This window comes from Tenrec ecaudatus, chromosome 13 (assembly GCF_050624435.1).
Source record: "Tenrec ecaudatus isolate mTenEca1 chromosome 13, mTenEca1.hap1, whole genome shotgun sequence".
Taxonomy (NCBI): Eukaryota; Metazoa; Chordata; class Mammalia; order Afrosoricida; family Tenrecidae; genus Tenrec; species Tenrec ecaudatus.
In genome coordinates, this window is record NC_134542.1 from 42987083 (window position 1) to 43012787 (window position 25705).

At 43.4% G+C, this 25705-nt stretch overlaps 1 protein-coding gene across 2 annotated transcripts in view; it reads left to right on the plus strand.

Moving 5' to 3' along the window:
• The window catches only part of HECW2 (HECT, C2 and WW domain containing E3 ubiquitin protein ligase 2), a 431089-nt gene extending 408360 nt beyond the window's left edge, over positions 1-22729 (plus strand). For both annotated transcript variants that reach the window (XM_075529169.1, XM_075529170.1), the window contains 3 exons: positions 1358-1443; positions 2592-2704; positions 19390-22729. In XM_075529169.1, the coding sequence (XP_075385284.1) occupies positions 1358-1443; positions 2592-2704; positions 19390-19501 (311 nt within the window). In that variant the 3' untranslated portion in view covers positions 19502-22729. The remainder of the gene's footprint in view (positions 1-1357; positions 1444-2591; positions 2705-19389) is intronic.
• The last annotated feature ends 2976 nt before the right edge of the window (positions 22730-25705 follow it).

A 25705-nucleotide genomic window follows, 5' to 3' on the forward strand; every position in this document is an offset into this window, starting at 1 on the left:
TTCAAGCATATTAAGAAAAGTTGTGCAGTTCACCACACTCAGTTTCATTCTTTCTCACACTTACCCGCTCTCTCCCCTGCATGTCCCTAGGTAATTATTCATCCAGCGATGGACTTACCTACCCCGGACGTCATATACAGAAAACCACACAAAACACCAACAGGAAACAAATAACAACAAAAAGCACAGCAACAATGATAAAAAAACAAATCAGAAAAACCTCAACCAAAAAAAAGAAAATTTTAAAAACGTAAACAACTTTAAAATGGGTCAAAGGGGAGATCAAATGATGAGGTGTTAACATTTTAACCTAACTACGTCATCCATAACATTGACTCCACAAAGCTCTGTCTGATAGAAAGGCTGTTCGCATCCCTGAGCCATGGTGAGAGGGAATTCACTGGAGGCTTAACACATGTGGGGACATGCCAAGTGGACTTCGGGCTTCCACTGTCATCCATGGCCTTCTGCAAACCAAGTGTTCAGAACTTAAGCTCTGATACCATTGTTTTCTTTGAATTTGGATTGTAGTATTTATAATACTTAGATCACACAGGCTGGTCTACTTCTTCCATGTGGACTTACTTAATGGCTCCTTTAAATAGCTGCTTGTTTTAAGACAAGCCTTTCAGACTCCCAGATGCTAGTCTCTCTGATAGCCAGGTACCATCTGGTTTCTGCACCACACTTTGCTGCAGAACCCATGTCTTCAGTGATCTCTTCCTGAGGGCAAGTATCGGGTAAGGCCATGTCATAAGAACTAACTGCTTTCACATTGGGATTAGAATTAAACCCCAGATCCGTTCTTGTAACTGTGGTTTATAGATGCCTCTGGTTCACTGTGGAGACATCAGTGTCATTTTATGATGGAGAACACCATCAGTCACCCTCCGGAGGCATACAGTAATTCTGTTGATTGATTGTGCTATTGACTTAGCCAGTGATATAAAATCTAAAACACTGTGTTCTTCTCTCAACAGTGTTTTAAAAATGATTTCTTAACTAAATAACAACACATGGGTGAAGCATTTTCAGCAACAGTAATTACGTTGTTCGGAATTGATGGGGTTTTAAAGAGAAGCATTTGTTGTTCTCTCCACTGCTTTAACTTCGTGACCACTAAATGAAAACAGACTTCTTGGTTTCGTTCAGTGGATTCAGATGTTCTTTTTTGCTTCACTTTTGGCACTCATCTGGTCATATTTACAGAAATATTCTTTAAAGTATAGACAATCTTTAAAGAATCCAAGATAATGATTTATGTGTGGAGGTCTTTAGTCATGTTTACCTAGACAAATATGGAAGGCTAAATATGAAAGAGTTAAAGTAATGTGGTCTTTTGTGATTGATTTACTAGGATACCATGACAATCATATTGTAATTCGGTGGTTCTGGGCTGCAGTGGAAAGATTCAACAATGAACAACGACTACGGTTGTTACAGGTAAGATGTCATTGGCTGACATTTTTTTCTTGCATGAATACAATTATTGTTGAATTGCATTTTTAAATAATTGTTACATCTACTCGATACATGCAGACCGTGTTGACCTGGATGTATGCAACCTACCATGTTTCTCTCTGTTCTAACTGCATTTGTGAGTCCATCACCGTGCAGAATCTCCCCAGCCAAGTCAAGGAATTTGATTAGAGTTGTGAGGAAGCAAGCGCCAGCTCCATTCCAAGAACCGCAGGAGAGGCGTCTGCTCCAGAGCAGCTTGGCCCCTTCGGCCAAAAATCCCCAGAGTGCTCTGCAGGCCGGGCCCCGCCCGTCCACCTTAGCAGAAGAGAAGTGACCCCAATCTGTGATAAAGAGGCCTTTCTTTTCTTTCATGTCTCCCCACAATTTTGAGGTAACAGTGAAGTTCACTGAAATTATCAGGGGAAAGAAACTCATTATTTTCTGTTGGTGTTTATAATTACCCACATTGCAATGGAAGCATGTCCAGCGGAGGAAAGCCCGGGCATTCTCCGTCAGAGTATGAGGAGGGACCTGGGTTGTGCTCCTTAGGATCGGGTTCTGGCCTCCAGTTTGCAAGTCCTGAAGCGGTGTCATTGGCCTGGAGTTGATGGGGACTGATGCCTCTTAAGCTGTCACTGCTGCCCAGTTGGTTCTGACTCTTAGAGACCCCATAATAGGGTGTCACGGACTATAAATCTTTAGAGAAGAGCCTCATTTGTCTCCTGAAAAGTAGCTGATGGGTTGGAACTGCCAGTCTTGCAGTTGGCAACACAGGACCCAACCCCGAGTGCCCTCAGCGCTCCTTGCTTCCTAAAGCCTTAGATTAGCTGATGCGGCCATTCGGTTCGTCTGTAGTGGGGTACGGGACTGGCTTAAAGTTCTCAGGTGGCCAGCTGCACGGGTACTTTCTCTTCTACTAACTCTTCCCCTTCCCCGTTTCCCTGGAGAACGCACTGCCCTTGCTTAGCGTTTGTCTCTGTTTGCTGCCTGCCACAGTCCGTCTGTTGTGGCTGTAGCGTGTCACCTCCCACCATCTCCCTCCGGAGCGGCGCTCTGCTCTAACGCGGCCTGGTGCGCCTGGCGGGGTGCTGGCCTCTGACCGGGCCTTTTCTGTTTTCTTGGGTTGATAGTTTGTCACAGGCACATCCAGCATTCCCTACGAAGGATTTGCTTCTCTCCGAGGGAGCAACGGCCCAAGAAGGTTCTGTGTGGAGAAATGGGGGAAAATCACCGCGCTTCCCAGGTAAGAGAGAAGAAACACTATCTATTTACACTTCATGACAGTGCGGTTCTAGGGCACAGCCCACCATGTCTATACAAGGGGGCTTCAAAAATTCTTGGGAAAAGCCCACTCTCTTTTCCTTCCATTTTCCTCTACCTGTTTGAAGTCCCGCTCGCCTATGTTCATTTTTTAAGCTAAAATCTTTTAAAATGACTTTATCTCTGATATAAATAATTTTTTCTTAAAAACTGTGATGAAAAATTCACCCTGGCCACATTTGTTATTTTCTCTGTGTTTCAAGTGTATCTCCAAAAACACACACTGCATTTGCAGAGCCCCTTTGTACGTCATACTCACAAAGTCTTAGGAATGTGTCTCCGATGGGATGTTCCCAAAAGTTCTCATTTTGACTTGAGATGAATAAGGATTTAGAATGTCTACACTGAAATTTGCTATTGCGGTTTCTAAAGAATACGCCATCACATGAATGTGCTTTTTCTGCCTGAATCTTACATGGCTTATCCCTATGTTAATCTCTCTGCGCTTTATTCTTACGCATGATCAGATCATACATTTCCTTGAAATAGAAAAACAAACCACATTAGTGCTGTTACTGATAATTGTGAGATACTGGTAAGGTAGTACGAGAGGACTTCCAAGTTTCATAGAAAAATAAAGCTAGAAGTTCATGACATTGTTCCCAGGAACTTTTAAATCCCCGTCATAGCATGAAGAGATGCACTGACGGCTGACTGGAGAACATGGGAGCTGGAGCGAAAGAAGGGCCGGAGCAGAGGACCAGCAGTGAAACGGGATTTTGTCGATAAAAGGGAGCCTCTGAGTACAGGAGCTCTAGTGGGGTAATGGTTACACTTTGGGTTGCTAACCACAAGGTCAGCAGTTTGAAACCACCAGCATGCCATAGGAGGAAGAAGGGGCTTTCTACTGTGTCAAGGGGACCTTAGGTTGCTCTCCTTTTGTGATGCAAATGCAGTCTGGGGAGGTTCGTGATCTGCCCACGAACAGCAGGTACCACCAAGGCATCATCTGAAATTTAAGGCCACGTGACTTTGAGAAAACTCTAATCCAGTCTTCTTAACATTTGAAAGAGGTCAATACTGAATGGTCACTGTATGACAGGGGAATCAGGGACTGAGGATGTAATCACAGACAACAGAGACAGTGCCAGCTCAAGGGTTAGCCTGAACCTCGCCAACGTTTACTGCAAACTGTGACCGGAGCGAGCCACTCCCTGCCCTCACCAAAGTCATCCCTGGACTCTCATTTCATGATCTAATAAATCCGTCTATTTTATTTACTGCACTTACTTCTTATTTTATACATGGGTGTTTGCATCTCCAAAACGGATTTTGACTAAATAAAGCCATTTCAGCTCCTAGAGGGAACCTCTCCAGGATTCGCATTGCGATAGGAAGTAGTAGCAGGCTAACGGCGTCACCTGCTTTGGATCATGTTTCTGTAGTCATTTCTGAAATACACTGTAACAATATGCACCCATGCCGGCTGTTCCTGTGTAGTTGCTGTTCCTGTGTAGTTGCTGCTGTTTTCACCAAGTGTGCTGAGCAGGGAGAGACAACTGTGGATCTACAGTGCGCCAGCTTCACAGAGACTTGGACTCAAGCCCAGCTCTGCCGTAGTGGGCTCTGGAAGAAGACGTGTCATCTCTTTGAGCCTCTGTTTCCTCTTCTGCCGTGTAGATTTTTCCCCTGGGGATTATATGAAACATTCAGTCACAAAACACTCCAACCTGGCCTCAAGTGAGGATCTAATAAGTGATTCCTGCTGTTCTGACTTCTAGCTCTGTCATCTAGCCTGCGGGTTAGACGGCAGCAGGGCGCTACCAGGAGCAGAGTTGGAGCTCAAAGACCAGTGTTTGAATTCTTCCACCAGCCAACTCTGTGACCGTGCAGGTCGCTTGACCTCTGGGCCTCAGTTTCTTCATCTGCAAATGCCCTGGGGGTTCAGGGGTGCATTACGCTTGCTTCAGCAAGAAGTAATGCTGGCAGGATGATGAAGTTCCTTGGGGTGGGGGTGGGGAGTCAAACTCAACTCCCACTTACACTTCCCCCTGAGAGCTCTAAGAAGTGTGGACTCATTGCAAATGGTGGTTTTCGTCAGGACCATTGCACACACACAGTTGGGCAACAGGTGTTGCCGTTTCTTCTTCTCCTGGATGGCTGCTTTTACCCAAACTGTAACATAAAAGAGCACAACATAAATACAGGATGCATCGTACAAGTAAGCCTCTTTACATACCCTCTTCCCAACAATCCCCCACTTTCTGGGTCTGATGAGAAGCAAAGTCAAATTGCACAACCTGGCCAAGGGATGGGGTGCAGCTCTGAGGCCTGGGACGCACTTGTTGTATGAGGTAAGCAAGACCGTAGATGCAGCGCCATCCTGCAGGAGTAAGAGTTTCATGCTCCAAAGGTAGTGTGACACCCGAGTGCAGTGATGTGTACGAAAGTCCCAAGGATTTGTGTGGTGGTGGTTCTTTTGCACCTTTTATCTGAATTCTTCTTGAAGTCAGTATATGATGGTAACTATTAAAACGTGCTCCCTAGAGTAGTGCATTTGAGAAAAATAAAATAACCTGCCCTATTGCTTGATAAGTACCGTTTTATCAAGAGCAAGAGATGTTTTAAAGTTTATCGGCACTTCAGCCACATGTCATGCAATTCAACAGTTCAATCATATCTAGAAGAGTTGTACAGTCCTTACCACAATCAATTTTAGAACATTTTCTTCTTCCGTGTACTCATTGTATTCATGAAATTATTTTTTCATTGTGGCAAAAATGTACAGAACAAAACATTCTCCAACTTCTACATGCATAATTCATTACCACTAATTACACTTTTCGTGTTGTACAACCATGATTGATATCCTTTTCTAAATTATTCCTCCACCAGTAACATAAACTCAGTGCCCCCTAAGAAAAACACTCCTTCTCCTTCACCCAGGGGAACCATAGGTCAAGTTTAGATGTTTTTGTGTTTTGTTTTCAGTAGTTTGCTTAATATAATATTCACAGATCAAACATGTCCATAGCTAAATCACTTTTGAAAAAGGGTTCTAGATACATCATCACAATCAGATCAAGAGCCTGCCCACTCCTGCATTCATTGTTTGCATCCCACTTCCCTTCCCCTTCCCTTTTCCTGTGTCCCCGAGAAGCCACCGGCTCAGTTGTCCCTCTGTGCATCCGCTCCTTCTGTGCTTCATAAATTGGTACACTCTACAGACACAATAAAAATAAAAAGCAAAATGAACCAGAAGGAAGAAATTACTGCTACGACTACAAAGATGAACATTAAAAGTAAGAAAGAAAAGACCACCAAAAATATTCTGAAAGCCAGAGAAGGAATGTCTGTCATGGCACATCCGAGAAGTAGTTGAGCCTAGAGCAAATTCAGGTTGGGTCAAGAGGGAGGTCACCTGAACAAGTATCATGTTATACTTTGGTTTGCTCCACCGTAATCAAGTTCACAATCATCTCTGTCTGATAGGAAAGCCGTTTGAGTCCCTCGCCTGTGGCTAGAGGGGATCTGCCAGAGGCTTAATCTGACTGGATACTCTGCAGACGGGTTTTGGACTCCCGCTGTCCCCAATAGCCTTCTGCAAACTGGGTGTTCACAATTTAAGCTCTGCTACTTCCCCCTTCATATTTGTTAGCATCTTTGGACCACACAGGCTGGTGTGCTTCTTTATGGACTTGACACCTCACTTAGATGGCTGCCTGTTTGAATATAAGCCTTTAAGACCCCAAACACGATTCCAATTGATAGCCTGGTCCTATCTGACAAATGAGCGATTTCTTCACTAACAACTTTGCCATCATCGCTTTCTTATGAAATGTAAAGTATTACTTAGGTGTGGGCAAGATTTGTGAAACAGGCTCTAGTTTAAAGAGGTTTCTTCTTAAATGGTCAAGTCCATAACTGATAAGGTGAACTTGTCTCCCTGCTGTTTCCTTGCAGGTATGAGGGGGTACCAAAAAAAAATGGAAAAAATCTCCACTGGGCAGAACTTTTGTAGTAAGCCTTTCCCTGACTAGGCTAGCATTGAGCAGCCTGCTCTGAGTTAGTGCACCCAGTGACATCGCCTGGGAAGGTTCTCTCTGGTTACAGTCAGTTTTTTGTAAAAAGTAGTTTTGCTCAAACCTCATTTTTAGTAATGGCCAGTTAAAGAGAACATCGTGCAGCGGTGAAATTTTATTTCCTGCTCAGGAAAAATGGCGCAGAAACTGCTGTGATGTTGAACACAACTTACAAGAACAGTGCTATGGGAAAAACTCAAGTGTCTGTGAGGGGTTTTCTCTTTTCAAAAAAGGTGAAATGCCGATGGATGGCCTCATTCTGGATGTCCATCTACATGTCAACAGAATTCATCCATTTGTTCTCAAAGATCGACATGAGCCATTGAAGAGATGACCGACATGGGCCATTGGAGAGATGGGGAAGTTATCCTAGCTATTTCTCAGTTCAGTGGATTTTAATGGAAGATTTGGGAATGAGAAGGGTCGCTGCAAAATTCGTGCCTTGGGCTCTGACTGACCAGGAAAAAGAGCATTGTTTGGAAACGTGCTGTGCTTTGGAAGAACAGCTCCGAAGTGACCCCCCACTTTTCTCCAAGGTCATTACTGGTGATGAGACATGGTGCTATTCTTACAACCTTGAAAGCAAACATCAATGAAACCAGTGGAAGATGCCATCATCACCTTACCTCCCAAAAGGCTTATTAAGTAAAATCAAAGATCAAGACGATGCACCTTTGTTTTTTGATGTAGGTGGATAGCGCATTTGGAGTTTGTTCCACCAGGTCAGACTGTTAATCAAGCTTTCCATTTAGAGGTTCTGAAAAGAATGTGTAACATGTGTGACAAATAAGGCCTGATTTGTGGCAGATGGGGGATTGGTTTTGCCGCCACAACAATGCACCTGCTCACCCCACCATCACAGTGCGTCAGTTTTTGACAAAAACCAGCATGCCTCTCTTGCCCCATGCACCTTACTCGCCTGCCCTCACTCCATGGGACTTCTTTCTGTTTCTGCAAATGAAGAGGGACACGAAAGGACAGTGATTTGACAACCTAGAAGTGAAAAAAACAAACAAAAATGAGGGAGGTGCTGTCAGCCATCCAAACAGATGAGTTTGAGGAATCGCAGATGAGACAAATGTATTAAGTATAATGGAGAGTACCTTGAAGGTGATCAGGTTGTTTTAAAAAAAATAGTTAACTAGGTAACTTTGAAAAAAATTTCCATTTGTGGGGTATCCTTTCGTAATGGTGCAGGCTGAAGAGTTGGTCTGTCTCAAGGGTGGCCTCAGTGTATTGCTTTTTATTATCAGGGAGCTAATGTGAGCATTAAAATGTGACATTGTGCACACTGGAGAGAAAATCAGTGCCCCTTTTAATGGGTCTGGCATCAATCATCTGGTGTCAGCCTGGGCGGCTGCTCCTCCTGAAGGAGTGGGAAGGGGTTGTACAGGAAGAGGACAAGCCATCTGGCAAACAGGAGTAATGAGGGAAGGCAACTTGGTCTTTCTCGCCACAAATGATTGAGGGCCCCTCAACCTTTCCAGCCAACAACTCCGAGTCTCACTCTGTTCTCAGATTTCTGCACTTAATGTGTGGTACCCACAGATAGCACTGCTTACAGTGCGGGCCAAGAAGTATCTTAGTGCACATGTGGTTGTTCCTGGAGCCACTGCAAGTGGGGTCCCCGGCTCCTTCTCCTCTGCTGTGGTAACTAGAGACCCGGATGATAAATCATGCTGGAGGCAGACAGGAATCCCCATGGAGACGCTGAGTCTAAACACATCACTGCACTCTCTCTGCTTAGTGGTGGGTAGTTAGCTTTGTAGTTTGTTTGTGTAGACGACGTCCTACCCTCTGGATCTGTGATGGATGTTATGAGGGAATAAATCTACTTTATTGCAATTGTTCTCCAACACTGAACAGACAGGCTGCTGACATGCCAGCCTGGAGCACTCCAGGCTGGTCCCCTCTCATCTGGAGGGGACTTCTGTATTCGTCTCGGAGGTTCTGCCTGCATTCGCCCCACGGCAGTTACATGTTATTCGTGCATCGAGCAGTGCTCCTTCAGGAACTGGTCTACACTGAGTTGCCTTCAATCGGCATCTTTTCCCAGGGCCATCCAGAGTCAGAAGCTAACCATGCATCATCTGAAAGCGCATCATCTGCTAGTTCTCTCCAGGTAGAGGAATTCTCACAGTGGGAGCAGTTCCTACTGTGTTTATAGATCCAGGTGCAGTGTAACCAACAGTGTGACCTAATGAGACTTTGGAATAAGGCCTTAATTGCCTGCTAATTTAATTCCTCTAATCACTCTAACTCATCATGCACTCGCTATGTGCAAAACCTGTGAGAGAGATAAATTGGTCTTTGTCCTTAGGGCTCTCAAAACACAGGGAGGGAAGTAATAGCTATTGACATGAGAAAAAAAACCAACCTCATTGGCCACCACATGGCAGCTGACAAGTGCATAGTTGAGGTACTGAGTACCCGATGATTCTTGGGCAGTGATTCACCCTGCGGAACACCTGCCAGAGGCCCAAAGGCGCCACACAAAGATTTATGACTGAGATTTACCCAGCATTCCCCGCTCTAAACCTCATAGTCCAAGAAGGCTGTATGGTGATCTCAGAGAGATCATGGCTATTTTTTAAAACTTTCCAGAAAATTAGACCTTTATTTTTATGTTAATGAAGCTGCCACGCAGCTAGCAACCCATGGAGGGCTTTAAGTGAGTTTTATCACCTCGATGTGATTGGGAGCTTTGATTTTCACATGCTGCTGACTCACTGCCATGGAGTCAAGGCCAACTCACAAGGACCCTAGAGGATTGGGTAGAACTGCCCCTGTGAGTTTCCCAGACTAACTGTTAATGGAAGTAGAAAGCCCTGTCTTTCTCCTGCAGAGTTGCTGGGGGTTTTGAACTGCTGATCTCAGCCCAACACGTAACCCCTATGCCAGCAGGGCTCCCTCATGCTGATCTCAAGGTCTAAATCCGCCACTCATTTCCCGTGCTCTCTGCCTTGTTCAGCAGCATGAGTGTCATCACACTCATTAGCTCCACCTCACCTTCATAGCACATGGGAAAGGTCTTTGCAGAGAACACATTTGCTCCTTCATGTCCTGCCTCCTGCTCCACTGCTGATCCGGCCTTGGCTCCTGTCACTTGGACACTTGTATTTCTCAGGTTTCCTGGTGTTGCAATGTTTTCTGGGCCCTCTCCTGGGAATATCCTACCTCTTGTTGATCCAGAAGCGCCCTCCACACCTACACATGCTTTAAGGCTTAGTACACGTGCCTTCCCTAACTGCAAAGCAGACTGCTAACTCATTGTGTTGTCGTGACTTGTGTACAGGGCTATTAATAACCCGCATGCACCTTTTGGACTCTGATTAGACAAAGGTGTCTCCTAGTTTGCTGGGGAAATGCCGTCGTGAGCGAAGGCTCATGGGTTGGCTAGCCAAAGGTGGCTGGATTTTATGTCTGCTTTCCCGCAGCCAGAGCCCCATATACAGAGCACAGTCTGCACAGCGATTAACAGGGAGAAACAAACAAACAAACAAACAAAAACAAACGATTGAGCACAGTTCTGTCTTGACACACATGGGGTGCCCATAAGTGGACATGAATTCAATGGCAACTGGTTTGGTTTGGTTTGGTTAGGAGAGCCAGAGGAGACAGGAAGGATAGAGAGGACACACCACACCCCAAGTAGACACAAACACGAAAGGAAGCAAGGGTGTAAGCTACCACGGCTCCTGCCTCCAGCAGGGAACACTGCTAAGAGTGCAGGCACACCGCATCTCCTCGGGAGAGGAACCTGTGGACACACGTTCAGATACGTCACATCTAGACTTGGCAGGTGAATTAGATCATGAGTTCACATTTCCAATTTTTATGTTAAAAACTGATATGTTCCAAGAGTCGTTAGGGACTTCTTTAAGGTGTTTTAGTCTATGGTTTTGCTTTATGCATAACTTAATAATAAAAATACCAAAAATCCACTGACATCAAGGTGATTCCAACTTCTAGTCACTCTACAGGATCACCCCTTTTGGTTTCCAATACTGTAACTCTTTATGGGTGTAGAGCACCTCATCTTTCTTCTGTAGAGCGGTTAGTGGTTTTGAACTGCTAACCAGCTACACCACCAGGTCTCCACAGAGCTTAATAGAAAGGTAGAAATTAGAGTAAGGACACTGAAATAATAAGGTTAGGTATCACCACCAATTAAAAATAAGACCGTTATGAATGAAATGTGAAATTATAAGGCAAGCAAAAAAATGACTTTATTAGTTTAAGACATTTTATTTCAAGGACTGTATCTACTTGACAAAATGATTGAGGGGCTTGGTTTTCTCTTTCTCAATATTAATCCTGATTGTCATATTCTTATCTTATTGTGTATGGGGGGGTGTCTTATAACCAAAACCCAATTTGCTGCCATCAAGTCAATACTGACACATAGCGACTCTGGGACAGGGTAGAGCTGCCCCTGTGGGTTTCTGAGACTGCTCGTGGGACTAGAGACAGCACTGTCTCTCCTGAGGAGCAGCCCCCTCGACAGATCACCGCTCAATGTGGATCCACTGACCTCCAGGGCTTGGGGCTATTACAAGCTACTTAAAATCACTTTGGGATAAAGAGGAATAAATGAACAAAGAAATGCTTTCACATACACACTTTAAGCGATTGATTGATCTTTGACCATTTTAGATGCAAGGATGATACCCTGGGCTTGCTGGATTTAGATTATTTCTTTGTCCGTAGCATAAATTCCCAAACTTACTTAGCCTACTGCCCCCTTTTCAATTTTAATTGCCCTCCTGGCAAGTAAACACTTTTGTACTCTAGTCCATGGCCCAGGATATGCAGGTATCTGTTTTTGCAGACCCCCTAGATTGATCCAGTGCCCCCCCGGTGGGGGGGGGGGAATATCACCCACTCTGAGAAACACTGGTTGCAGCAGAGAAGAGAGCGGGCAAGCATCTGACCTCTTGGTTCACATTGGAGGGATCTAGAAGGCATCAAGACATCATAAAATCAGACCAGATGTCTGGAGGTTTTTCTAAGCCTTTCTTATATTGATGCCAGCATAGTTTCCCAAAGATGAGTTTAGACCTGTCCTTTTTGAGCGGTCTGGCTGCATGGACTTAAATGAGGTAAACTCATTACAGCCTTAGTGTCCATGCCTTTGAACGATTTGGAAAGCGTCCCTTTATGGAGACTGAATAGCTGGATGCATGTCAGCTGCCAATATCAACAGAGTCCAAGGGCCCTCCCATTACTTTCTGCTGGAGTTTTCTTAGGACATGAAATGGGGCGGGGGAGGGGAGCATTAAACGCCTCTGAAGACTGTGTTTTGTTTTGTTTTGTTCCCCCCCTCCTCCCCCCCCACCCCCCGCCTTCTTGGCGCATACCACAAGTTGGTGGTAAACATTGGGCAATTTATTTAACCACGTGATTCCTCAATTTCCTTATTAGCAATACTGTCTTGTTCATGAGGAGTTTTGTAATTGTTGCAAATACACAAAACACTGTTGTAGACATCCACCGTAGATATTTCTGATCCACTTGATGTCTTTCCCCGGTGGAGACCAGGAGACTACTTGGCATCAGAATCACCTGGAGGGATTCTTTGAAGGATGATTCCCCACACCAGCCTCAAACTTCTTAATGTATGCTCCCTGGAGGTGCCCCTAAGAATCCCCAGTGTAAAAAGCTTCTTGGTGATTTCTAAGCACCCCAAAGTATCCCTTTGGGAATCCCTGCTTTCTGGTAAACCTGATAGAACTAGATGGTTCGACCACCCAAAACCCCCCTGGTATCTCCCAGGCCTTCGGAACTGACTCAATCTGAATCATATTCCCCAGAGCTAATGTATTCTGTGATACAGTTGTCCACCGAAGAAACGTTTGAATGCCTTTCTTACTCATCCTGGTCCTTCAACTTCATGAGATTTGATTGGGCGTTGAAGACTGGCACTTCATTGTCAGAAGTAGGATACAATTAGCATGCGGGCTTCCAGAATTCTCCAAACAGAGCCAATGGGCACTAATCTCCTCTTTTCAGTTGAATGGTGGACTTCCCCTTGGAATACCCAAGTTTGAGCCCTTAGTCTTGGTTTGGCCCCTGACTCAGCTTTGACCTTGAGAAACCATTTCATCTTCCTGAACAGTTTGCAGCCTCCACAATTAAATGCCACCTCCAACCTCAGGAAACGTCCTCCACAGGAATTGCTCAGTTGATTCAGAAGCAAAGTTCTGCTCTGTTGCATTAACCGTGTGGTTTGTAACCACATGCAGTTTAGAAGCAGTGATAGCCTGGGATTATGGATCCGTTATGGGGATTGCATCCTATGATTTAAGAAGATCAAAGAAGTGTGTGCAGTGTTTCCTGTGCTGGGTGGAGAACTGGTGGGTTTATTGGAGAAGCTTCTGTAGTATCTGCAGCGTTATTAACAGAAGTTGCCAAAAGACTTCCCAAGCTCCTGTTCCTGTGTTTAGAAATCCGGGGGCATGAAGGAGCCACTGTTTAGTCCCAGTTTGGCCCCACCACCTAGACTTGATAGGCGTTTTATCATCACACTTAGCAGAGATTTAGCTGGGGCTTCTTCTCAGAGTCCCGCAAGGCTTGAGGTCAAGGTGCCAGCTGGACTGTGTTCACTTGTCTGCAGGCTTCACTAGGGGAGGAGCTGTTCCCAAGCTCCCTTGGGTTGTTGACAGAAATCACTCTTTCCGTCAGCGGTAAAATGCCTTGGAGAGGGAACCACATCTGATCTCCTTTGACTTCCCTAGTGCCATGAGCTAGGGCCTACCATCCATCTTTCTTTGCCTACTCAACACCAGCCCTTCTTCCCATGGCGCTCTGCTGCCATGCTAGGCTTGATCATTGGTTGCAATGGAAACAGAACCCACAGGTAAGCATCACGTGGGGGCAAGGGAGGGCTTACTAGGGAAGTTCATCTGTTACTAGAAGCAAGAAATGGTAAGGTCTGAGATGGTCATTGGTCCACAGCCAAGTCTTCATGTAGCCTCTGAGCCATGGGGTCCCTTAGCCCCTGCCTCTGTGTGCCAAGAACCCTGTTTTGTCTTGTCCCTGCTTTCCATCCCACAGTCTCTGCTCTGTCTCATACAGCCTGGCTTCTTTGCTCTGGCCCCATAGTCTCCGTGCCTATGTTCTCAGCCTTCACCACTGGAGACAGAGATCTGGAACATGGTCTTTTACGGTGGTCCTGGCTTCTTTTTTTCTCTGTGTCTGAGTCGGCTCTGATACACTGAGCCGTGGCTTTGATAGAGGTGTAGTCTTTTAGCAGACCGTACCCCAAAGGCAACAAAGAGTGTGACTAGGTTCACACCTTCCACTAAGGTGAATGAATACTTAATCCCATCTTAATCCTGTCCATTATCATACATCACATTAATTCCCTACATCTCAGTACTTCTTCAAAGCCAGCAACAGTGAGTGCCGGTGTCTTTGCTACCCTGACTCTCTAACCTCTAGATGTTTGTTCTTTTAAAGGTCTTGTCTGCTAAGGTCAGGCCCACCCAGGAATATCCCCCAGGATTAATTGAATGACAGCGCAATAGAGGCGTTAATTATATTGACACCATCCACTCCCCCTTTACCATATTACAGGGCCTGCTCACATAAGAGAAAGAGGTTAGACAAAGGTGGGGATCAGTTGTGGTCCTCTGAGACTCTGCCTACCACCAGCGCACAGCAAATTAAACATTACTCCTTATGAATGCTCTTTCCTGGGTATGTGGTCTTTGATACTTTTTTAATTAACTGAAATTGGCCATCGGTTAAGGAGAAAGTATTTGGTTATCAAGATTGTAAAAACCAGCTTCACTTAGCAGTGAAGTGAAATGACAGCTGCAGGCATGACTTGTCCTAAGCAAAGAGAACATTAGGCCTGCGATTGGATAGTCCAGTCTGCCCAGAGTTTCCTCAGAAGAAAGAGTTGGTGATGCACTTCCAAAAACTTAGCCTTTTGTAGCGCCATGGAGTAAGCACCCACCGTTCTACTCTGACTTGCATGAGGTGCCAGGAGTCATGGTGACTCAATGGCAATTGGTGGTGATGGTATTGCTTACCTAAGACAGTCACCTCGAATCCCATGCACTGATAAGGGCTGCTAGTTTACCTGGTATGGTCCCATCCGGGCACATTCGTGGTCACCATGATACCATTATATAAACTGAGTTACGTTGCTAAGAAGAGTTGTCCCAAATATTGACCTATCACATTCTTTGACACCACTAGTTCGACCAAAAGGAAAAGAAACACCTTTTCATTAAGGACAGACAATGGAGATCATCCTTTCAACGTGTCTGACCGTAACGAGAAGACTGCAGAGAAAAGGATGGTGTGTCAGACCAGGAAAAGACCTAAGCATATTAGCATTGCTCTCTGAATAAAGTTCATAACTAAGTAAAAAAAAGTAAACAGGCTAGAGGAGATTGACAGGAGATAAGAGTTAATTTCTTTATTGCATGGCATTTATATAAATTAATAGGAAACCCCAAAGCTTTAAGAGGTAAGCAGACAAAAATGAATAGGTAGCTCACAAGACAAGAAGCGTAACAAGCAGACAGGCCTGGGGAAAGATGCTCAGCCTCAGTAATAACCAAGGGAATGAAGATTTAAAAATAATAATCAGGTGCCCTCTTTAGCATAATGAGATAATGAATGTTGGCATGTAATTATATTCCAAACATATTTCACTTCTCTTTCTCCTGTCCCTAGAGCACAGATAAAATTGTCATCTAATATTTTTATTTCAATATTTTACATAAGATATATTTTATACTGGGCTCTCTGATAGTTGATTTATTTTTTAATTTCCCATTTTACTTGAAACCCAAATTTGGGTTCTAGTATAAAGAACATATAATAGAAAGTCCATTCAATGTAATTTAGAAGTGTTGATTTTAAAAGTGTATTTGGAAGCGAATGTTAACTGGATGACTCTCCTGGTGTTTCCCAGAGGTCATAGTCATAGGAGCAGTGAAATGAGTCTGTATTCAAGCTCACTGCCATAAAGTCAGCGTCGACTCATCGAGACCCTTTGGGACAGGGTAGAACTGCCCTGTAAGTTTCTGAGACTGTAACTCTTACAGGAATAGAATGGCTCACCTTTCTCCTGTGGAGCAGCTGGTGGTTTCAGACTGCTCATCTTGTGGATTACAACTTAACTCGTAACCACTCCAACAAACCCAGGGACAAGGGAACAACAAGAGATCTAAAATCGATGACCAGGAGGACATAGAATGTCTGGTGGGGTTTGATCAAATACAATGTAGCCAAGAGAAGATACAGAGAGCCAAGTGAAGGTCGAACATGATAGTGAGACAGGAGGAAAGTAAAAGGAAATAGAGGAATAAATACAGCTGTATATATCTGTGTGTACATTTAGTAATATATTATGGTAGGGATAGAGGTCTATGCACATATAGTTATAGGTTAAGTGTTAAGGTAGCAGATGGACATTGGGCCTCTACTCAAGTGCTCCTTCAATTCAAAAACACTTTGTTCTGATAACCTGGCATTCTGTGATCCTCACCTCTCTGACACTATCACTGAAGACAAAATGGGTGCATAAGCTAATGTGGTGAAGAAAGCTGATTGTGCCTGGCTATTAAAAGATTTAGTGTCTGGGGTCTTAAAGGCCTCAAGGTAAACAAGCAGCAAGGGAAGCAACAAAACCCACATGGAAGAAGCACACCAGCCTGTGTGATCACACGCTATTGATGGGATGTCAGGCATCAGAAGACCGAAAATGAACAACTATTGCAATGTGAAGGAGGGGCTCGGAATGGAAACCCAAGGCCCATCTGTAGACAGTTGGAATCCCTTCAAAGAAGGGTCAAAAAGAAGGGACAAGCCAGCCAGGGTGCAGTACAGCACCAGTGACACATACAACCTTTAGTCCTTTATTGCTTCCTCCCAACACTATCATGTAAGACAGATTTGTTCTGTCTTACAAATCTGGGGCTAGACCAAAGCTTGTACACTGGTACAGATAAGAGCTCTCAACACAGGGAATCCAGATAGATAAATACCTCAGGAACAATAATTAGAGTAGTCATACCATGAGGGTAGGGGGAAGGTGGGAGGAGAATGGGGAGAAAGGGGAAACCAATCTTAATGATCAACATCAACCCCCTCCCTCCCCCTCACAGGGGGATAAACAACAGAGCTGTGGGTGAAGGGAGACAGTGCATATCATATAAAATATGAAAATAAAAATAATTTATAAATTATCAAGGGTTCACAAGGGTGGGGGAGGAAGGGGAAAAGAGGAGTTGATCCCAAGGGCTCAAGTAGAAAGAAAATGTTTTGGAAATGATGATGCAACCTATGTGCAAGTGTGCTTGATATAGTTGATGTATGCATTTTTATGAGAGCTGTAAGATCCTCCAATAGAATGATTTATTAAAATAAAAAAACCAACCTCATAACCACTATACCACCAGGGCTCCTGAGTCAGTACTGGCTATCTTAAAACAGTGTTCTTTTTTAAATGGTGCTTTTATTAGTATTACTATTGTTAATCATATCATTGGGTACTCTTACAGCTATTATAAGAATCAATACATCAAATATATCAAGCAAACTTGTGCAGGTGCTTGCCATCATTTTCAAAACATTTTCTATTTGAGCCCTTGGATATCAGCTCCTCTTTATTCTTCCCCTCCCCCACCCTACCACCCTCGTGGACCCTTAATAAATTATATATATGTTTTTTCATATCTTATACCGTCCAATGTATCCCTTCACCCACAGTTCTGTTATTTGTCCCCCTCAAGGGGGTTGCTATCACTTCCCCTCTTCCCACCCCTTCCCCCTCTCTTCTTGGACCTTCATGGAATCCTTACTCCCATTACTGTTTGAGGGGTTCATCTATCCTGGATTCTGCATGTCAAAAGCTCTTGTCTGTACCAATGTACATACGCCAGTCTAACAGGATTTGTGAGGTAGAACTGGGGCCATGGTTGTGGGGGGAGGAAGCATTAAAGTACTAGAGGAATGTCATGTGTTTTGTCAGTGCTATACTGCACCCTGGATGAATGGTCCCTACCTCATGGTCCTTCTGTGAGGGAATGTCTAATTATCAACAGGTGGGTTTTGGGTCTCAACTCTGACCCCTCTCCTTTGCATGGATATAATGGTTTGTGTTTGATCCTCTGATACCTGATCCTGTCGATACCTCGTGATCACACAGCCTGGTGTTCTTCCATGTGGGCTTTGTTGCTTCCCTGCTAGATGGCCGCTTGTTTACCTTCAAGCCTTTAAGACCCCAGATGCTGTGTCTTTTGATAGGCAGGCACCATCAGCTCCCCTGGATTTCTGTAAACCATGTGACTAATTGCCTGCTTTGCATTATCGTTTACAACTTATTTAAGACAATTGGGGTTGATCTTTTTGACAGGGATGAAATAATTCTGTTACCTCATTTAATCCTGGCATATTCCTGAGAACAAGCTACTTGATTCCCACTTTACAGATGGGAACCTTGAGATTCAGATTTTTAGTAAATCACCTAAAATCACACTCATAATCATCATTCGAACTCAAGTCTGTCCAAGTTCAAACTTGGTATCTTTTCATTACACTGTACTACCTCTAGAAATGTAATCTTATTTATTTCACAAGTGTAAAATTATTTTTAAGAAAATAATCCGAACACATGACTTGGTAGAACTAACATAGCTTCTGTATGCTGGAGCCTTTTTTGAAGTTAAAAAAAAAAAACTGTTTCGCTCCCACACATGAGCTGTTGAACATTCAGAATAGAGTGCTTCCTATTCCATGTCAGGAGTGTAGATTGGCTTCCTGATAAGATGTACTATTTGGAGACTGTCTGTTTTTTATTGTGATTCAGGTGCAAATAACAGGAAAACATATTTTTTCCCTATCTTGGCAAGAGAGTAGGCATTTCTAAAAGGGAACACATAAGCGAGTGCTTACGTGGCCATTATTTTTGCATTATGAACTAGAGGAGAGAGAACAAGGGTTACAGCACAGGGTTCAAAGACAGAACAATGGCTAACCGACTTCAGCAGGGAAGTCCAGGGGATTTCCAGGACACACACTGAACTGGGAGGCAGCTCTTCAGAAGCACGTGGTGCCCTTCCCTGCCCAGCTTAAGGAAACATGACCCACCCACAGGGGCCGGAGAGATGCGCGAGCAAAAGCCCGCTCGGACAACGAGGCAGGTGCTGCGCGGGGCTGATATTCCCGCCCTGAGTATCTAACACCAAGAGAGACACAGGCAACAAACGAACTTGGGGTTGTAATCCTCAGACAAACGGTAATGTATAAGAAGGGGCTTCAAAAAGTTCTTGGGGAAAAAAGTCCTTGTTACCATTTTGTTCATGAACGGATGGAAGCCCCCTCATATGTCATCTGGGTTTTAAATGGCTGTGAAACTGGAATGAAAATATTTTTTAAATGTCTCATTTCCCTTGCCGAAATGTAATTCTGAATTTTCAAGTCAAAATGTTTTTTAAGGGCTTTCCAAAAGCAGCGTGACAATTGGCAAACAAATCGATATAAACGTGAAGGACACACACGCGCGCGTGCACGGTCTCTCCCCCTCAAAGCGTCCTAAGCTCTGTGTCGCTTCTTCTGTTTGCAGGGCGCATACCTGCTTTAACCGCCTGGATCTGCCCCCGTACCCGTCCTTCTCCATGCTTTACGAGAAGCTCCTGACAGCAGTGGAAGAGACGAGTACCTTTGGGCTCGAGTGACCCGGAAACACAACTTCTTCCTTATGGACAGCAGCTCAAAGCTGCCCTCCGGCAGGATGGCTGGACAGTGGACGTTCCAAGCGGACGATGGCACCGATTACGACTGACATTGTTTTCAAGGAACGCGTGCTCAGTCACTTTGGGGGACAGGACAGAGGTCTTGAGTCCTCTTAGAAGGCTTTGGGCGAGCTTGAGTGATACCCAGAGAACCCAACAGTCCTTCAATCAACAAGTCTTCTTGACGGTTAAACGTTTTGCATTTGTTCCAAGACCAAGGTGAATCTGTACATGATCAGCTTCATCGTAATTTTCAGGACTCTGGAGAATCTTGAGACCCTTGAAGGCAGTTGAAGCCAAACTGGCAGTACTTGACCCAGTCTCCAAATTAATGCGAGTGAAATACTGTAATAAAAACAAACAAACAAACACATGTCATTCGTTTAAGCCCCAAAGTATAAGAGAATATTCCTTCTTTTGCTTGAGTGCCTGCATGGTGTGCACCAGAGATTTCAGCTTTTATGGGAAATGAGCGCAAATGAAATCAAGTCAACATGAAGTAACTTTAAAGATTTGCAATAAGGTGGTCTGTGATAATTTATATGCAAGTTGTATCGTGTAATTATGGCTAAAGATGAACTGTTATACACTGAATTGCTAATGGCAGATTTTATGCTTTGCAATGCATGAGAACCATTTTTTAAATAACTAGCAATTAATCACAGCATATCAGGAAGAAGTACACAGTGCGTTCTGTTTATTTTTTATAGCTTCATTATACCTATGTTCTTTAAGATGTATATAAGAACCTACCTGACATACTGTATGCACCATCGCCTGTTCCATTTTCATGTTCCATGCTTACGTGAGCATCACGCTAGTGTGTTCCCTTTTAAGGACTCTCATGGGAAAGAAAAGGAGGGGGTGGCTTTTATTTTTGTAAAGGCGAAACAAAAATTTCCCCCAAAATATTTTGCACTGAATGTACCAAAGTTGAGGGACATGACAACATAACTAACAGCGCCTCCATCACTTGACAAATAGAACAGAAAATAGGTTCTAAACCAGACTTCCTCCACAGTGCCATGCCTACCACCACAGGGGCTGTGCACCTAAGTAATACAGTTTTTAAGACTCACTTTATGTGATAGTGCGATGTGCATTTATTTAAAATGCATTAGACTCTCTTCCATCCATCAAATACTTTACAGGATGGCATTTAATACCGATATTTCGTATCCGCCCCCTGCCCACTGCTTTTTATTGGTAGAGCATCCGTACACGCGACGCTCCGTTTGAGAGTCATCAGCACCATCAAGGACACCGGCTCTCTTTGGTCATAAGAGTTATGTTTTCTCTTATCAATATAAACATCACACACTGAAACTCTCAGTGCTGTATTTCTAATCCTGCATTTTCATTGATGCATAATTTTCTTATCCATATTAAGGGACAGTTTTCTATGCTGTCTGAGAAATGGCATAGCATCGCTAACTTTCTTTCTGCTGAGTTTTACCAGGAGGTGTCCTTTAGTTTAAGTGCTTCTGAATTTACTCCACAATATTGCTCATAATACATCAGATGCTCAGTAGAATGAAGTGAAATTGTGGGTAATAAAACTATTGTATTAATGTTTGGTTTGTCAGCTTATGGTTTTACAGGCATTGTGTGGGCATTTATTTGAGAATCATATCTCAGATTAGCCATGAAATTCCTATTATGGGATGTTGGCAATCTTATATTTTATAGAGGTCATAAGCCTGGTTTGCATAGGTGACTTGAAAGGACTGGTTGCTCCCTTGTTGACTAAGCTGCATTTGCCACCTGAGTCTCAAGAGGATACCACCCGTGTTATAACATCCCTGTAGGTACTGCAAAGTGGGAAGATGCTCTGAAAGAAAAGATTATAGGAACTTGGAAATAAGAAAGGAAGGCTTATGTACCAAAATTGGACCTGAGAAAAGACAAAGGAAAGAAATTTTAAACTGGAATGTAAGTTTGTATTTATTGATCATGAATATAAGTATATATTTAATTTTGCAAACGATTTTTACTTGTTTGTATTTTTTCATTCTACAAATAATATAGCATACTTAAAACACACACACTTTTGATGGTGTGTAAGGTGTGCAGGGCTGGCAGTGACTGAGCAATAGAAATCAAAGGCTGTGCTCTCCTCGAGAATGCAGCCCTAGACCATGTACCTCTCAGATCCCTCCTTTCTTACGACACCCCATGTTCTTAGGCAAACAAGACCCAAAAGAAAATGTCTCTCTTTAATTTTTCTATCCAGTGTATTTATTGGTGAGGCATCAGCTTCTCAAACAACAGTTTTCTCTCACTGGCGCAGTCATCCCTGAATGTCACCCTCTAGCTGATATTAGTCTCTGCACTGATCACTCGTGAGGATGTGCTTAGTATATCAGAACAGCGTGATAACTGAGCTGCTCTTCTTTATTAGCAAAACAAAAAGCAGCCAATGATAAATATAAGAAAATACTAAATATCGTCTCAAAAAATAAATTAGACCAATATATTCAGCAATGAATACCCATACGTTTTTCTAGATAATTTGGCTTTATTGTCTTTTCTTTAAGAAATTCATAAATGATTTTTATTTTACTATAAAAGGCAGTCACAATACTTTAAGTACAAGTATGTATGCAAAGCATTCCTTGAATGAGAGAAGAGGCATCCTATTGGCGGGTTTTTTTTTTGAACCAGACACTGTGGTTGATGATGGAGACACAAAATACAAAGCCAGAGTAGATGCCACCTGGGTAAATACCTATTTGTTATTACTTCTCATTGCCATCAAGTCAATTGTAACTCATGGTGACTCTTAGAACAGACTAAGGTGTCTGAGACTGTAACTCTCTGCCGGAGCAGCTAGATTCCTCTTGCTCCTGTGGAGCAGCTGGGGGTGCTTAGCCATTGACCTTGAGGGTAGCAGGCCAACTCTTAATAACATGTAATCGTCTGCCAAGATTGGTTGAACAGTGTTGAAGACCAGGCTCAGTGACAGGACATGTGAGAGGTGAGAGCCTGCAGGCGAGGAGCAGAACTGTGAGAGAGTAACCCAGGGATCGCCAAAGGATCAAAGACAACTCCTGCTCCCTCCCTCTCTTCCCGTTGCTGCACTGCCACGTACCTTCCATTTTCAGGGTGAAAGTTCTGGGTCCCTGTGCCCAACTGAACCTCTGGGATCAAAACATTGTGTGTGGGGGGGGGGCACAAAATGAATGGTTAGACCCTTGGTCAAAGAACTGTCATTTTTTAGCATATGTTGCATTTACAATTAAATGGAAATTCTGTAATAAAGAAAATTTGCTTCACCTGTAAAGCAATCAGCAACGGTAAAAATGCTTTCAGACGAAAAACCGGACCAGTAAACTGTGTAGTGCTTTCGAATGTCAGCATACTTTCAGAGACTTCAGCTCCTGCGAGCCTCCCAAACTTGGGGGTGGGGGTGGGGAGAAAGTATTAAGTCCCATCTGGGTTGAGGCTGATTTTCGTGAAAGGCTTGTGGGGTCAGTTTCCATGTGTTTGTTCTGGTTGCAATTCAGTTTCACCTCAGGAAACGTGGAGACCGGTGTTTGCACCTGCCTATTCTGCTTTCAACGAGTGTGCGCGGTGCTCGGTTGGCTGCGTTTCAAACAAATACAGTTAAAATGCAACACCTCCAGAAAATCAATCCACGAAGAAATTTGTATATTCAGAGGAAAACTTCCTATACACGCAATATTTCCATTTGACTCCTTGTTAGGAGAAATTAGAAATAGGATACAAAATTGTTGGTTGATTTTGGTAGATTGTATGTCTATACAATGTTTTGGCTTTTTCAAATATTATTTGGAAGCAAGATCATGAGAAAAAGAGCACTTTACCAGTAACCTTTTTTCTCCCTTTTAAACTGAGGATGGATCTAGAAAGCTCCGAATATGCAATAGGAAAAAGAACTCCTAGTGATTATTTTTCCCTTCAACCTCCTCATGTGCATCCAAGCACTTTGTCCCGTCTCCCTGTGCAATGTTATGACTGGTTCCCATCTACCAAAGCAAATCTCTTAAGCTGGGAGTCTAAAAGTCAGTCCAGGTCAATCTTACTCAGGAAATTCCAGGGCAGGTGAAACAATGCTCCGGCATCATTAGAAGTTATGTGTAAGTAACCCTACATCATGAAAACATGCACATGCAGTCTGGTTTAGTGGATGAGTGACAGCACTTCAGTACTTACCCAACTTACTTTCAGGTCATTTGAAATATTCCAATTTTCCAACTGACCCTTTTCCAGATCATGTTTTCCAAATAAACAATGTGCCCAGTATGCGGTCGCTGTCGAAGCTCTCGGGATTGGGGCTTATTGGCAAGCACGGTCTTTTAAAAAGGTGTTCTGGCAAAAAGGTGAAGAGGACCCTCACAGTTGGGTCACCCGAAGAACGCTATTCTAATTATCAACCAACTACTAAAGACCGGAGACCTAGGATATAGCAAGTGTGTGTGCTGTCTCCGTCAGACATTGAAGGCCCAAAGAGCAAAACCAAAAGACCAAACGCATGGTTGTTGATTTCAACTCCTCACCACTTTTTCGAGTAGAGCTGCCAAGACTATAAAAGGGATCATTAAAAATGGGAGCAGAAGGAATGTGAATGCAAGGCTGCTGCCTCCCTACGACCACGGAGTCGATTTCGACTCATGGAGACCCACAGGACAGAGGTTGTCCCTGTGCATTCCCAAGGTTGGAGATCTTTAGGGGAGTAGAAAGCCTCATCTTCCAAAGCGAGATCACTTTAGGAAATGTCAGTTGGAGGTAGTAATATATACTTTAGTTCAGTGAGAAAATGAACATAGGAGGCTGCTGCTTGATAATCTACCTTCATTTTATAATTTCAGTAGGTTTGCTAGCATGTTTTGTAATGCAGGAGAGAATTGCCCAGGTGAATTCAATTGCTTAACATTAAATTCTGTTGTGGATCTTAAAAAAACTAATTATCATTATTAGTCTTGTATATTCAAAGAAATGGTAGTGCTTGGCATATTATGCTTCATGTTCTTTTTGCACACCTTTTTGACACATCTCCATGGTTTCTCGTGGTGACTTCATACTTACCTACAAAATAAAGCCTGAGATGTTGGTTATGGAGTCGCAAATAGAGGCTTGATCCATGTTTCAAACTTAAGAGGTGAATCCAGACTGAAAATGCATTTGCTTAGATTTAATCTATAGTTCATTTGACTTGCATGATTGAACCGGCCACCAAAACAGGATAGCCCTAATGGTATGGTGTCTGAGGACATGGGTGAATTAAACTTTTATATGTGACTTATATGTCAATTGGCCTTAGGCAGGTGATCACTTTCTATCCACATTTCTTTTGAGATAGAACCCTGAGCAGTGTTGGTAGGTGTGTTGTGTGATTCACATTGGACCCGCTATTCCTGATGCAAGAAAGGAACTATCAGTAAACTTGTGGCTGGGTTACCACTTTCTGGAGGGGAGAGGGGAGGAGATCAGGCAAGAAATCCCTTTAAGGACTAACCCCAGGACTACAGAGAACCAAATGTTCTTTTAGGGCCCAGCTGCTCTAAAAGTATGTCATTATAACCTCTTTTTCTTTGTATGATATAAGTAACACAGGAGGCTGTTCATATGTCAGAGAGTGCATACCTGGTTGTTGTTTTTTATAATAGGGATGCAGGCATTCCAAAATAACTCAATAAAAAATGCATGCGTCTCTCACCTCTTGCCAAAAGTATTGATCTAATTTTACAACAACACTTTTTTATGCTGGACAAAACTTATTTAGTTCTAAAATTTAAGTAGGACACAAAGAGTATGTCTTTTTAAGCCTTTTCATTTTTCTCCACCAACCTGACTCATTGCGTTCACTATACCATGTATAACAGTTAATAGCGATGTTTCTATCTTTATTCAGCTGATTCAAGCTTCATATTTGTTCGAAGTTATTTTAAATAGAGAATAATAGTGAAGAGATTTTCTATTAGCATGAACATAAAACAGCTCTCATTTTACCTTACATTTAAATTTCCATTCCCTTTCCTCCCTAACAGAGCAGCTTGTTAACATCCTAGCAATGGGTAGTGGGTGGCATGACGTGGAGGCTGGGACTCTGTAGTGTGGACTAGTTGTTTGCTTCCTGGGAAGTCTGTATTCTTACCCTTATCGGAACCCCTGACTCTTATGTTG